This window comes from Phascolarctos cinereus, unplaced genomic scaffold (genome assembly GCF_003287225.1).
Source record: "Phascolarctos cinereus isolate Bilbo 61053 unplaced genomic scaffold, phaCin_HiC Scaffold_1;HRSCAF=81, whole genome shotgun sequence".
In the NCBI taxonomy this organism is placed as follows: Eukaryota; Metazoa; Chordata; class Mammalia; order Diprotodontia; family Phascolarctidae; genus Phascolarctos; species Phascolarctos cinereus.
The window spans coordinates 101,514,198-101,530,214 of NW_027555514.1; the positions used below are offsets into that span (position 1 = coordinate 101,514,198).

The window sequence follows — 16,017 nt, forward strand, 5'->3', positions numbered from 1 at the left end:
ACAATACTTGGTTTCCACTTACATTTGAATCTTTTCTTAAAATTTATTTTATTGATTATAATTTTATTGCTTGGGATCAGTAAGAAATGCACTTAATATTTCTGCCTTTCTGCAAGGGCAATTTTCACAGAAGTGCCATACCAGGATGAAAATGTGTATACTCCTCACAATTCCCATTTAGTAATCTCCATAGGTCTAGCATACATAATTTTTCTAATATTCTATTCAGATCTTTAATTATTTTTATACATGTGTCTAGGTCTGAAGGGAGCATATTGAAATCTCTCATTACTCTCCACTTAGCTCCTCTATTCTTGAAAAGCCAATCTCTTTACCCATTTCTCCCTCCCCATTCCCACCTTCATGCCCTTGCTTTTTTCTTTGCCTAAAATGTGCTAATCCTCTTTGCCCTACAAAAATCCATATTTTCCCCTTCTTTCAAATCCCAGCTAATCAGGAAGTTCTTTCTGAAAGGATGGGACCTATTTCCCTTTCTTTCTATCCAGAGCTTTCTGAAAATACAAATTATAACCAGGAAGGTCCACAGTGCAGGGTCTATCTCTTTCTTCTTCTGTCTCTGTCTCAAGACCCCAATGTAGTGTTTTGCAATATATAAGGCACAAAGTCAATGTTGGTGAGTGACATGTAAATCAGTGTAAGGGAGATATGTTATACCAGCCTAGCTCCCTCTCTTGAGAATGCATCCTATCCTCCAATTAACAAATCATCTCTGAGATATGGTAATATAACCCATCTCACACTCAGATTCCTAAAGGGCAAAGAATAACTATAATAATGATAACCAAAATAATAACCAAATAAATCTATAATAAATAAATACATATTTATAAGATATATATATATATATATTAACCAAAGAATAATCAGACACTGTCTTCTCAATCCCAAAATCAGTGTCTGTATCTCTGTTTTCTGATCAAAACAAAGGTTCAGGCCCTACCCAGTAACTAAATGAGAGAGTGGTGGGGAAGAAAAAAGGGAAAAGAGAAGAGGGACAAAAACTAAAAACCCAATATTCAGGAACCCTGACACAAAGATGCTACAGTGCATATTCCTAAGCTAAAAATTAATCAGGTCATTCTCAAGTTTTTAGAGTCCTCTACTCATACTCTCCCATGTCTCAGTCATCACATAAGCTTACAGAACTTACAAAACACGGTTGTTGTTTTTCCGGATAACTTTGATGCTAAATGGCTCTTTTTCAATGTCCACACTATAGTTCAAATTATCAGCTGCATTTCCAGTAAATGGCTGGACGTGTTCATGAGGGACTTCATATCTGGGATCACTGGGGTCACTGATCTGTCCAAAGGAAGGAACAAACAGAAAACTAAAATGAAATACATTCAGAAAATCCAACAACTTTAGGCGGAGGGCTTTTTGTTTTTGACTTTTTAGAAAGAGGCAAATGTAAGCTTATTTCAGATACAAACATCCTAATATTTAAAGTCATAAAAATGGAATGGGCTGTCTCAGGAGAACTTCACCAGAGGTCTTCAAGGAAAGATATGTTAGATTTAGATGATATGCCTTTCAGACACAATTTGAACTAGATGGCCTTTTAAAATTCTGTAACCATTTTTGGTTTTTTAAAGTAAATATCTCTCATGAAAATGAAAATCATTTCTCATTTACAAATCAACACTATGATTCTATAGAGACAGCTTTTCAATGAAATTCAATGAATTCAACATGTATCAATAGTATATAAGAGGCAGCATGAACAGTGGTTGGAGAGCCAGGTTCAGTAAGGAAAACCTGGGTTCAAGTTCTGAATTTAGCACAATGAAGCTAAGTAATTTTAAAATTATCATTTGCATAAGAACTGTTGAGCTTCATTGGTAGAGACATTTTCCCCACTGGATGTTCTCTATCCTAATAAAATCATAGATACAGACCGACTATGTGAAAAGTACCAATTCACACTTTTAAAACTCTCAACTTCTCAATGGTTTTCTCCCTATAACACTTCACTTGGCACATGTTTGCTGACACTGTTAATTTAAACAAATTCCCATTATCTTGTCTGTAATTTATAGAATAATAATATCATGATAGCTAGATTGTGAGTCATAGTTCCTCCTCTACTTCTCAATAGCTGTGTGAGCTAGGACAAGTCATTTAATCTCTGTGGGCCTCAGTTCTCTTATTTCTAAATTGAAGGCTAGGATTAGATGATTTCAAAGGTCTCATCCAGCCCTAAGATCTTTTGATCTTATTGCTACTACTAATCCCTAAGTTTCCCAAGGACATCTTCACTTTCAATTAGATGAACAAAAAAATCAAAAACCTTGAAGTGGAAACGATTGGATGTCTGGTATTCTGCTTCAAGGATGACATTGGCAATATCACTTCCAAACATTGAGCGGGTAGGCAGTCTGCTCAATTGGGCTGTGAACCCTGATGGGGAAGAAAACAGAAAGAGTTGTCATGCCCTGGACAGACCTCATTAGCATTACCCACAAACACCCAAAATGTGAAGGGGGAACAATAAGAAAGAAAGGAAGGAAGGAAGGAAGGAAGGAAGGAAGGAAGGAAGGAAGGAAGGAAGGAAGGAAGGAAGGAAGGAAGGAAGGAAGGAAGGAGAGAGAGAGAAAAAGAAAAGCTTTCTGCTTTTCAAAAGAAGTGGGAAAGAGATGGACAAACACTGTCATATATGCATACTACTACTAAGTCATAACTTGTGGGGGCAAATGGTACTGAATCTTCTGTACCCAACCCATGCTCCTCTCCTTAAAAACATGAATAAAGACTTCCTGTGGAAAGTGTTCCTCTTACTCAATTAAATTCAGTCCAATAAACAATTAATTAAAGCCTGCTATTATAAGCAAGGCAAAAAAAATTGTATGTTTTATTGATGACTTTTGTTTGTTCCACTATTATCTCCCAGTCAATGTATGGAGCCCCCACTGGACTCTCCCTTGTAACAAGGAAAAACATTTAAGCAGCACCATCCAACAAAGCCACCATATATGAAAGGACATGTGACACTATGCACCTATAGTTACTACCACCACACACACACACACACACACACACACACACACACACACACACACTCTCCTCTCTAAAGAGAAGAGGAGAAAGAGATGTGCTTCATTATCCAGAGTTAGAGGCAGTGAGATTGTACAGTGGTTAGAGTGCTGGGCACAGGGTCAGGAAGACCTGAGTTCAAATCCAACCACAGACATTTACTAGCTGTGTGTTAGGCAAGTCAACTCTACCTAGCTCAGATTTTCCATTTTTAAAATGGGAATGATAATAGCGCTTGCCTCCCAAAATGGTTGTAAAGATCAAGTGAGACAATATTTGTATAATACCAAGCACATAGTAAGTATTTAAACAACACTTGTTTTCTTCCTTCTCTAGTACCAAGACTGGTTCATACAATTAATCTGAGTACAACTACCTTTTAGTGTTAGTTCTATTTATACTACTATAATTACTGCTCTGGTTCTGAATATTTTCACTCATACTTCATGTGAGCCTCCCTATGTTTTCCCAAATTCCTTGCATTCATCATTTCTCACAGAAGTCTACTCTAATAACTTCCATATGATAATATCCATTCAGTCATTTTCCAATCCATATCATGCAAAGTCAATCGGTCAACAAGTGTTTATCATATTATGTGCTAGGGATACAAAGAAAGGCAAAACCACCATTCCTGGCCTCCAAGACCTCACATTCTAATGGGGGACATAGCATGTAAGTAACTACAACAAGTGACAGAGAAAGAGAGAAGATAGATGGCAAACTTGGAGAGCAGACACTGGGAAAAGCCATTTGCAGAAAGTGCATTAAATGCACTGGGAAGTCACTTTACCCTCACTGATTTCCTTTAATGCATATTCTCTCAGCATTTATGAATTCACTTTGAATTTTCCTCCCTTTCCTCTGCTTGTATGCTTTGTTGCTAGGATGTGTATGGGAGGCAGTTTGCTATAGTGGAAAATGAACTAGATTTGGAAATGAAGGACTCCAATTCTAATTTGGACTCTTTCACCTTCTGCTTATGGAATCTTAGGAAAATTACTTCACATCTCTGGACCTCAGTTTCCTCAACTGTAAAATGATGGGGGGGAGGGATTAGACTACTTTCTAATGTCCCTTCCATATCTATGATCCAAAGTCTTTCGTGTATGTTGGTCTTATCACCCCAACTAGATTGTAAGTTGATTTCAAGACTAGGAACTCCTTGAGAACAGGAATTACACTAAGTATTTCCAGAGGTCAGGATCCATTTATGTTCTTTCTTCTGTCTCTTCCATCCTGCCTTGCTTTAGGAGTCGGGTGGTTCTGCTTAGTCTTTGCCATTATCGATAATAAAGAAATGACCTTGCATTTGTTTAATGCTTCATAGTTCACAAAAGCCCTTGCCTGACTTATAAGTTAGGTTTTTCTTTAAAGTTGAAATTATGCCTCCAATATTATTGCCCTTCTGCATCCTGAACCTTATCCATGAGAAGTTCTATCTACCTTACATGGTGAATATGACAATGCAGGGAGACACACCACACGCTTGCAGTTCTATCTATTGGGTGGTTTTTGAGTCTAACCCCTGGGTTATTACATATACTTCTCTCCTGTGCTGGGAACTGGCTTACTTACCTGCTCCGGTGATTGCACCACCTTCTATCCGATAGCCATACTGCTTTGAGAAGTAGCACCAGGTCATATTTACTGGTCCCTCAGGGCTCCAGCAGCAACCACGCTGGTCACATGTGGCCTGGAACAAGAAGAATTTTGTCAGACTAATGGTGTCAACAGCGGCCTCCTAATATTACTCATCTCCTATCGTAGGTACCTTTCATAGAGAGTCTTGGATGAATTATAATTATGAGCATTCTTAAGAAATATGGTCACCAATTCACAGGAGTAATGAAACAAATAACACAAAATGTCATATCATCCATCATTTTACATTTCCCTTTGCCTCACATGATTCTCTGACCTGTTTTTTTCCTAGGAAAAGAATTATATTGCTAATGATATCTGGCTCAGGCTGACATTAAAATAAATGGATTTCTTTGACCATATGCTATGACAGATACTATATCGGAGCAACCCAGAACTGGGCTAAGAGATCGTACTTGAGAAGTGTTCTATCAATTCAAAATATCTTTAAAGGTTCAAAAGGAAAGAGGGGGTAAAGTCTACTTAGAAATTAATGTATACATACATGCATATGTGTATATATGTGTTTTCATGCACATATGCATATAGACACATAGACATATACACACATAACAGCTAAAGGATTCTTTACTATAGTATTATATATATATATATTTCAAAGAACAGTGAGTATATGTTCGACTATTAGATTCAAGTTTATATAGAAAATAAGGAAAGAGGCACAGTGAAATTTCTTGTCCGATCTTTCTCTTCTAGATGTAGAAGATGAAAAAGTGCAAGTACTGAGACATTTTGGAAAGATTAAGCCACATTTAAATTCCAAAGCAGTATTAGAAGAGATGAGTAGAGGTATTAATAGTCCCAATAAACAGGTAAAATAGAAATTAAACCTCATATTAATTTAAGAACATATTTCATACATTTGAGATGAGAGAAAACATCAATCTAAGCCTAAGTGAAATATTTTTTAATCTTGCTTCAATAAGAATTTTCATTGAAGTTGAATAAATAATTTTTATTTAATTAAACTGTTGTTTTAATAAAAAATTATACTTGTCTACCAAAAGAAGTACTGAATTGTTTGTGCAAAATTCTCTAAGTCATCAGCCAGTCATACCTGGGAGAACAGCTTCCTTTCTAGTGGCTGCTATACATATAGTAAGCATAGTGCTTATGAAAAGCTAGGGGGTTGTCCTATAAACTGAACTCTTTTAAATTAAGGCAGAACTAATATTAACTAGTGAATATTATGGGTAAACAGATTTCAGCTCAGGATAAGGAAAAACTTGCTAAGACTTGACTCACATAATTATAAGTACTTTCATTACACATATTCACCATGTTTTATTTTCTGTCATGGTTCTGTATTGCATGGCCAATGTGTTATAGTGGTAAAGGGCTGTCATAAGGACTAGTCAGGCCTGGGCAAGAACTAACTCAGTCATGAGAATTTAAAGTTAATAGTGCACCTGGTGGCTTAAGGAAACCTGGGAGAGTCAACCTTTGCTTGTAGGTAATGAAGCAAAAAATTAAAATCTAATTACTGATTATCTAGGAACTTAGATAGACTTAAGAAAGGAATAGAAAGAAAAGAATGTTTTTAAAGTTACCAAAAAGACAAAAAGAACTATAGCTATTGCTATTAAGTAAAAGGAAATTAGAATCCCAAGAGAAGGGGGGCTATATATAACATAGTACCTCAAAAGGTTCAGTGGACATATGTGAATTCCTCTCCCCACTCAACCCCCGGTCATATTATGACAAGATCTGCAATCAGTGGGCTTTGCAGAGGAAGTCAAATTGAAGGGAAGTCACGGGCCACATTGGGATGATGTCTATATGTATCACATGGGAGAGGAGGGTCTAAGAAATTGTATGTTGCCTCTGCTGAGTTGAGTTGGGTAGTGAACACTCATTAATACCATAACTAAGTGCAGTAATATGTACAATAACATATTTAATATATACCTATGAAAATCTTCATCTCTCCAGGTCCCTGTAGCACTAATCCTCTAATAGATGTGATAAACAGAGGCTATTGAATGGAACACAGACTCTACTAGGGCTAACATCGTAGGTGTGTTATATCCACCAAAGAGTAAACTGCAACGAAAAGCACTATGTATTATATAAATTTTCGTCTCCATCAGCACCTAACACATTGTTCTCTAATCAGTCAGTCAAAAAACTTTCATCAAGCACTTACTATATGTGCTAGACACTGCACTAACCACTTGAAATACAAAGAAATGGCAAGCAGCACTAATAAGTGATTCTTACATTAAGTTCAAGCTGTACAAAAATCAAATACAATGCCTTAGGAAGTGGTGAGCTCCCCATCACTAGAGGTCTTCAAAGAAACTAGATGACCAAGGATAAAATGAGGAAGTTGGACCAGATGATCTCTAAGATCATCTTTTCCAGATCTAAATCCTTACCCCTCCATGGTATAAAAGGAATTCATGTTTCAAATGGGAAACTTCTGTGGTTTCTTGCAAACTCTTAGATTCACGATTTTGTGTGTTGGAAGGACCACTCCTATAATCCAGATTTCACCTTCAAGCACCCCAACTTACAGCATTCTGCCTTCCTTTACAGAAAAGCACCTAACTGCCAGTTCTAACCTGCCTATTCACCCAGCTCTGTCCTAACATCAGGAGAAATACAAAGGTTTTACTGTTGGGCTACCCAACCACCTATTCTGCATCCTTCAATGCAATTCCTAGCCTCCTCTTCCAAACTCCAGTCTCCCACACTGTACTTTTGTGTGTGGCTGGAATCTTGACTTTCCTTATATTCTCTGATCATAATTAAAGTCCTCTAATGGTGATGTTCATATCAAAGGTAATAATAAATTATGCATCCAGACTTTCACACTCCGATTAAGGAAAACACCAATGGTATGTGTGCATGAATGTCAATGCTATGTACTAATTAATTTGTAGCTAAGACGATTAAAAAAAGCAAAGTTCATTTAAAGAATAATAAAGATGATCAAGTATTAACAGAATATTACTTTATTGTCCCCATATGATAGCAATAAAACAAAAAAGAAAAAGGAAGTGTTATTCAAGTAATTAGATTGATATCTGAAGTTCAGCAAGTTTTAATGTTAAAATTGGTTGGGGGTGGAGTCTTAGACTTCCTAAAGAGAAAGCGGTGACAGAAGAGACAATTTCTTTTGAAATACATTGAACTGATGGCTTTTGTCTTCACATCAGTAATTTCTGGTGAAAAAAACAAAAAACAAAAAACTCCACCCTGCCCCAATTCATTAAATCCTCCTTTGTAACAAAGAATTAAAATTAAGCAACAAATTGTGCCATAGGAATTAACTGTTATCTGATAATGTATACAACATTATGCTCCAATATTCCCCAATCTCTCTGCTTAGAAGAGAGAGACATGCTTTATTATTTGTTAATCATTCTTGGCTTTTCAACCACCCAAACTTCACCTGCTTTTTAGTAGTCTTTTCATTTTCATTGTTATCATCATTTGGATTCTACTTATTTCACTGCATAAGTTCATTTTTTAAATTTCCCATGTTTTTCTGAATGCCTCATATTCAATATTTCTTACTTCACTATAACATTATATTACATCTATATACCACAGATTTTGCAGCCATGACCCAACTGATGGGCATCTACTTTATCTCCACTTGTTTGCTACCATAAAGTTTCCAGCTATGATTATTTTGGTATAGAGAGAAAATTTGTTTTTATATAACTTCCTTTGGGTCCAATGGTGAGTTGCTGGGTCAAAGAGTATTTCCTGGGTCAAAGGGTATCCTCTTAACTTTTTAAGGAAGTTTAGGAGTTTTCACAACCTTGTTATAAACATTGGCAAGCACCCTTCTTTGCCTATAAGACTTATTACTACTATTATCATTACTACCATCAACAAACACACTACCAAATTGACTCATTTTACATAACTGTTCTTCGCGGTCTCCAATGCTCTTTTCCTTCCCAAATCTAATGGTCTTTTCTTGATCCTCACCCTTCTTAAATTCTCTATAGCCTCTGACCCTATTAATCACCTCTCCTCCCAAATGTTCTCTCCTCTCTGGGTTTTTGTAACAATTTTCTCTCTTAGCTCTCCTCTGTCTGACTGTTCCTTCTCAGTCTGCTTTGCTGGATCATCATCATCCATGTCACAGCCCCTAAAAGAGGGTGCACTCCAATACTCAGTCCAGGGCCTTCTCTCTCAACTAGACTTATTTACTTGCTAACCTTATCAGCTCCCAAGAACTTCAGTATCATCTCTACGCAGAGAAGTGATTCCTAGATCTCTCAATCCAACCCTAGTCTATCTCTCAAGCTGTAATCCCTTACCACCTAGTAGATATTTCAACCTGGATAGAGGCTCAAATGGAATCTCAAATTTAGTCTGATTAAAATGGGATTTATTGTTGTTCCCAAACTCATTTAAGTGACTCAGTGGATATGGTGCTGGTCCTGGAGTCAGGAAAACCTGAGCTCAAATCCAGCTTCAGACACTTCCTAGCTGTGTGACCCTGGGCAAGTCACTTAATCTCTGCTAGCCTAACAAAAAGATTCCATCAGATCCCCTGGAGAAGGGAATGGCAAACTACTCCAATATCTTTGCCAAGAAAACCCCATGGAAGTTGGTCCACGGGGTCACAAAAAGCTGGACACTGATCAACTGAATAACAGCGACCTCGCAGGGACGTTGGGAAGATCAAATGAATTCATACTTGTAAAGCGCTTACACACAGGGTCTGGCAGAGAGGAGATGCTCTAGAAATACTTAACTCTTTCTCTTCCCTCTTCTTCCAAATCTCCTTGTTTCTATCGAGGACAGTATTATCCTTCTTAGTCACCCAGTTTACAACCTGGGTATTGCTACAGAGTCTTCATTCTTCCTCACCCCTAGATATCCCAGCAAATCTTGTTCCTAGTACCACATCATCTCTCCCCTCCGTCTTCTCTTCTCTATTCACACTGCCCCCACCTTACTTCAGGCTCTTACGAGATCTCATCTAGACTATCACAACAGCCTCCTGATTGGTCTCCTTTACAAGCATTCATTAAGTGACTACTATGTGACTGGCACCGGGCTAAGTGCTTTACAAATATTATTTCATTTGATCCTCACAACAACCTTGAGGTTGGTGCTATTATAATCCCCATTTTACAGTTAAGGAAACTGACGAAAACAAGCTAAATGACTTGGCCAGGATCACACAGCTAGCAAATGTCTGAAGATAAATTTAAACTCAGGTCTTCCTTATTCCAGGGCCAGCACGTTGGCCATTGCATCACCTAGCTGCCTTAAAGAAGAGTCTGGAGGCAACTAGATTGTGCAGCAGATAGAGCCTTGGAGTCAGGAGGACCTGAGTTCAAATCCAGTGTCAGACACATGACACTTACTAGTTGTGTGACCCCGGGCAAGTCACTTAACCCCAATTGCCTCACCAAAAAAAAAAAAAAAGGTCTGTATTTTATCTTAGAGATGATTGGGAGTCACTGAAGCTTCTTCTTGAGCAGGGGAGTAACAGTTGAACCTGCGCTTTAGGAATATCAATTTGGTGACAATGTGGAAAACAGACTGGAGAAGGGAGAGGCTGAAAGACAGGAAACCAATTAGGAAGCTATTATGATAGTATAGACAAGACATAATGAGTACTAGAACTACAGTGGTAGTGATATGAAGGGGAAAAGGCTGTGAGGTTGAATCAAGCCAATTTGGCAACTGTTTGGCTATGGAGACTGGGCAGGGGGAATGAGGGGAAATGAGGAAGAAAGAAGAGTTGAGGAAACCTCCAAGGCTGTAAACCTGGTTTACTATGAGGATCATGGTGTCTGACAAAAATAGAGACATTAGGAAGAAGAATAGGTTTAGAGGGAGAGATAATGAGTTCCATTTTAGATGTCTTGAGTTCGAGATGCCTATGGGACATGCAGGTGAGATGCCCAATTGGCAATTAGTTGAGCTTAGGAAAGAAATGGACACTGGATATGTAAATTTAGGAGTTATTTGCATATAATAATATCTGCAGATAATAATTTATGACAAAGTTTGAAATTGACTCTTCTCACTCAGATGGTAGGCTTACTCAGAAAAAAGCATTGTGACAGTGTTACTGTGGAATTCATGTTTCACCTGCCCAAACTCAGCCTGACTTTAGTTGCTGGTCAGCCTCGTGAATCAGGGCACACTCCTTCCCACTCATCTAACCAACTTAATTATCCTGGAACCAAAGACAGAAAATTAAGCCACAAGACCAACAACCAGTATGCTGACAAAACTCTCTGAAAACTTAAGAAGAACTCTAATGCCTCCCCACCTCTTAACTTTAGAATCAGTAAAATGAGATGATCTCTAAGGTCCCTTCCACCTCTACCATCCTGTTTGCAAGAAATAAGTCTAAAAAACAAATAGTCTGAATAGTCTAAAGGATGAAATCATATATTAAAACAGACCTGTGTTGGTGTTTGATCAGGGATGCAGTTGATCCTTTCCGGCAGGTTTACCATATGGCATACTGGAGCTAAAGTTGTCTCAGGACTTGAAGTACTGTTAGCTTCTGAATCTTAAGATTTGTAAGATTGTACATGACAAATGCCAAAAGAAAGAAAACATGAAATATATGTCAAAACACTTTCAGTTCCACTCTGTTCTTAGTACTTAACCATTTTTTCAGTGGATTAATTCTGTCGATGATTTTTACTTTTACTCTGTGGTTCTCAGTACTTACACATTCCATAAATTTAAAATATCTTAGACTCAGCCTTGTGTAGTGGAATCAGGAATGTTGTTGTTTTCAGTTTTGTCTGATTCTTCATGACCCCATTTGGGGTCTTCTTGGCAAAAATACTGAAGTGGTTTTGCCATTCCTTTCTCCAGCTCAGTTTACAAAATGAGAAAGCTGAGGCAAACAGGATGAAGTGACTTGCCCAGGGTCACACTGCTGGTAAGTGTCTGAGGCCAGATTTGATGAGACTTCCTAACTTCAGTCTGGGCACTCTATTCACTGCACCATCTAACTGCCCAATCAGGTCCTGGGTTCCAATTCCAGATCTAGCATGTATCAGCTTAATATCTCTAAACCTCAGCTTCCTCAACTATGAAATGTGAATATTAAAAGCATCACTACCTTAGTCATAGGGCTAAGTATGTTCTAAACCTTAGAGTGCTAAATAAAATGTGAGGTTCTAGGATCACAGATTTAGAGCTCAAAGGAAGTTTAAAGGCTATAGAGGAGGAAATTGAAGCTGAGGGACCCTTTAAGTGACTTGCTCAAAGTCCCAGCATTAGCTAGAAGGGGACCAGACTTGTGCTTTGTTGGCAACAACATTCTCATCCTGCACAATTCTACCAGCTTTGGTACTCCACCTTGGTACTCCAACTCTATCCTTCTGGAGGTTGTAGCTCTGGACTCCAAAACCTCCATTAAAGGGGGGGATCATCTCAGAACACCTCATTTCTCTCCTAGCTGCCCTACTTTGGAATTTCTCTGACTTTTCCACCACACCCCCAAGAAGCTCATTATTGGGAAAACTATTCTAAAAACACTGACAAATCGAATCTAAACAAGGGGAACATGAATTGTGTTTGAAAAGATCCAAAAAGTGTTTCTTCTCTGGGAATCTGGTGAACATTTTTACTTACATTTTTACACGAAGTTTACACGTCACTCTAACAATATATTTATTTAATATTTCAAAAAGAAAAAGCGAGGAAAACTTCATCATTCTGAAAGAGCCCATCAGCCTTGGTGTTCCATCTCATTCTGAATCTCTAACTGGAGTGTCTCCCTCTCTGCTTTTCAGCTTCCCTTTGTGTGTTGTCCTCTCAAAAGAGACTGTAAGCTGCTTGAGGGCAAGGCCTGTCTTCCTCTTTTCTTATTTGTATACCCAGCATGGTGCCTGACTGACTGATTTTATTAATATAGAATACTTAGAATGAGGAAATTCTCTCTACCAATGCAGGTTGCCACTTCTTCGGCAATTCTTATGTACCCAGGGTCACACAGGTAGTAAATGTCTGAGGCAGGACATGATCTCAAGTATTCCTGACTAGAAGACCAACACTTCATTCACTATGCCACTTTCCACAAATTTTCATTTTCAGGTAACATCTTCTGTGTGTGTGTCTGTCTGTCTCTGTCTCCACTTATGAGTGGGCACCCTTAGGTGTCATCCCCCTCCTTGTATACCCCATCACACCAGGAGCAAGTAATTTGTCTCCCCTATTAAATTGAGAGCTTCTTGAAAATAAGAACTAAGTGAGATTATTCTCATTACTTCTCCTGCCCTTCACTGCCTAAATGATTCTGTTCTCAAGGAATGCTCAATACACGGTACCATAAATTTGGAACTGGAAAGACCTTAGAGGACATCTTATCTAGTTCCTTATTTCACATAAAAGGAAACTGAGGCCCAGAAAGGTTGTTGTTTTGCCTAAAGTCACAGAGGTAGATATATTACCTTAATTTTAACAATATAAATGATAACTCCACTCTGGCCCCTCCATAATGATTGCATAAATATATAAATGATAAGGTCCACATGCTCTGAAAATGGGTTTGTCAATCTGATGATAGAGAGACAGTATTAAACCAGGTAAAGGAAAAAGTGTGGCTTAGAAGTTAAAAACAAATTGTTGTTTAGTCATTTTTCAGACACATCTGACTCTTTGTGACTACATTTGGAGTTTTCTTGGCAAAGATGTTGGAGTGGTTTGCCATGTCCTTCTCCAGCTCATTTTACAGATGAAGAAACTGAGGCAAGTAGGGTTAAGTGACCTGTCCAGGGTCACACAGATAGTAAGTGTCTGAGGCCAGATTTGAATTCAGGAAGTTATCCTGATTCCAGGCACCCTATTCACTGCCCCACCTAGCTGCCCAAAACAAGAAAACAAACTAAATGAGTTGTAAAACAATTTTGTTAAGTTAAAAAAAAGAAATTAAAATTTTCAACTCTTTATTAGCTAAAGACAATAACTGTATACAGAATAATATTAATAAAAACAGTGAGATTTCTAAACTTGATTTTGAACTTTTCCCAACTCAAAAGTGATTGGCTTTTTAAAAAATTGATTTCAGCCACAATTATAAAGGTTTTCTCCTCAATTGTGCTGGCTTCTATATAGGTCCTTCAATTGCTGTTTTTAAATTTATAGAATCTTAGTACGTGGGAAAGACCTTAGAGGTCATTTAGTTCACATAGCACTTTGTTTTAAAGCCTATAATGTGGCATAGTGGACAGAGAGCCAGCTGATGCCTGGAGTCAGGAACACCTGGATTCAAGTCCCAGCTCTGCTGCACACTGGCTTAACATCTCAGGATCCCAGGAAACTCTAAGTATATGAGATACAGAACCAGTGCTATCTAGACTGGTGAAGGGAGATGCCTCACTGGGAGGCATTGTAGGGAACTACAATCAACGACATCACAGGCCAAGATCCCATACCACCCCAAAATGCATTTATGCAACACTGTATTAATATAACTCTTACTATAACACCATAATGTTGTATAAGTGTTGTTCCTTACTGTCACTCTTGAAGCACCTAGCACATACAAACCACACCCCATTCCCCAACCTATATTTTCAGCTCTTTGAGGGCAGATAATTTTGTCTAACCCTTACATCTCTGACACTACCTAGATCAGTGCTCTGCATACAGCAGGTATCCACTAAATGTATCTGATTTTGAATTTTATCTTCTGCCCATTGTTGTATTCTGGGGAAATCCCTTCCTAGCCACCAACTATCCCCTTTGTCCCATTCAACTATTTCACAAATACATGCCACTCGTCATAAGGGCACAGTCTGAGAGAATGTGAATAACTTAGCATAATCAACCCCAGTATTAGAAAAGTAATGCAGACCACTATTGATGGTAAATGAGTAAAATCATTTTTCTCACATATACATATATCCAAAACACAAAATATTTAGATAATTAAGGGACTCCTATTTTGTAAGTGTAAATTTTGGTTAAATATATTTATTATTTACATGATCATTTATCTTATCTTTCCTATGAAAAGTATTAATTACTATTGTCATTAATGCTATTCAATGAAATTTAACAAACAATCAACAAGCCAAAATGCCATTTTAAGTGAAGGATAGAAAAGAAATGTGATATGGAACCCCTGAGTCTGCAATGTCAAAATCTATACAATATTAATAGCAGCACTTCACAAACTAATTTAGCCATGGGACACTTTGAGGCATGTAATATGCTACCATTCAAAACGATGTATGGGGAAAGTCTGGGAACACTAAATACCCAATGGATAATAGGGAGGAAGAAAACTTTTAGTGCTAGAAAAATGAAATTAAGCCTTTTTTCATATCTCCAAAATGCCACATAAAATGTTTTTGACACATAGTTTTGTATTTAGTAAATTAGAAGAGAAAATATTTCTTAGCAATGATATTTTCACACCTGTCTTGCATTCATATTTCATGGAAGACCAAGATTCTGTGGAGCACAGTCTGGGGATCACTACCCTAGAGAATATAGGAAAGACACCTCCCCTCTAGAAAACATTGGGCCATGACAGGTGACCACAGTGCAAGAACACCATAATTCTTTGTCTTGTTACCTTTTGCACCCGAACTATTCGTAGATAAAAGCACGATCAGGACAACAGAGATGATGAAAAGTCCCAGAAGCAGAACACTAAGGATTATCTCCAATTTGCTGAAAGTTTTCTTTGCCATCTAAATAGGAAGGAGAAAGAGATTAGAGTTTTTGATGCTATAAGGATATGTAACAGATGGAGGCTAAAGAATCTTTTGTCAGGCATACGGTAGAAAGTGTTCTTGCGTAAGATATGGGATAGATTAAGTGACTTGGGAGGCCTTTTCCAATTCTGAGATTCAGCGCATCCCTATTACATGTGGGAGATAGTCAATAAAAATCTAATCACTACTTATTTGTTCTATGTTTTAAGTGTTTCTCTTTTAAAAGACAATAGACATTACCTAAAATATACAGTTATGTTTTAACTACAGCGATCAAAGTACACATTCTCATACTGAAGTATTTCTACCAAGGGCTTAGCCTAGAAGTAATGAGAAAAAGCCCCCCAAAGATCTGGCAATTAGAATAAGATCTAAATGACAGAGAAAAGATATCAGAAGTATTCGGAACACAAGAACCATCAACTTCATGGTCCTCATTGTTTCAAAATTCTAAATTCTCATTTATGATATTTTTCCAGCCAAGATTAAGGCACTTAGAAAAGATCAAGGGAGGCCTTGGTTATGTAAATATATTGTCCTTTGCATAAAAGGATGACCCCCAAAGACCAGGGCTTTGAATCATTTTCTTCAATAGTCAGGAAGAATTGTACTATTATCTGCCCAC

General features: G+C 37.7%; 1 protein-coding gene across 1 annotated transcript in view; it reads right to left on the minus strand.

Moving 5' to 3' along the window:
* The window catches only part of LOC110216253 (maltase-glucoamylase), a 154,067-nt gene extending 138,736 nt beyond the window's left edge, over positions 1 to 15,331 (minus strand). The window contains 5 exon segments of the mRNA XM_020998063.2: positions 1,172 to 1,323; positions 2,312 to 2,421; positions 4,633 to 4,750; positions 11,112 to 11,221; positions 15,251 to 15,331. Coding sequence (XP_020853722.2) covers positions 1,172 to 1,323; positions 2,312 to 2,421; positions 4,633 to 4,750; positions 11,112 to 11,165 — 434 coding nt within the window. The 5' untranslated portion in view covers positions 11,166 to 11,221; positions 15,251 to 15,331.
* Between the last annotated feature and the right edge of the window lie 686 nt (positions 15,332 to 16,017).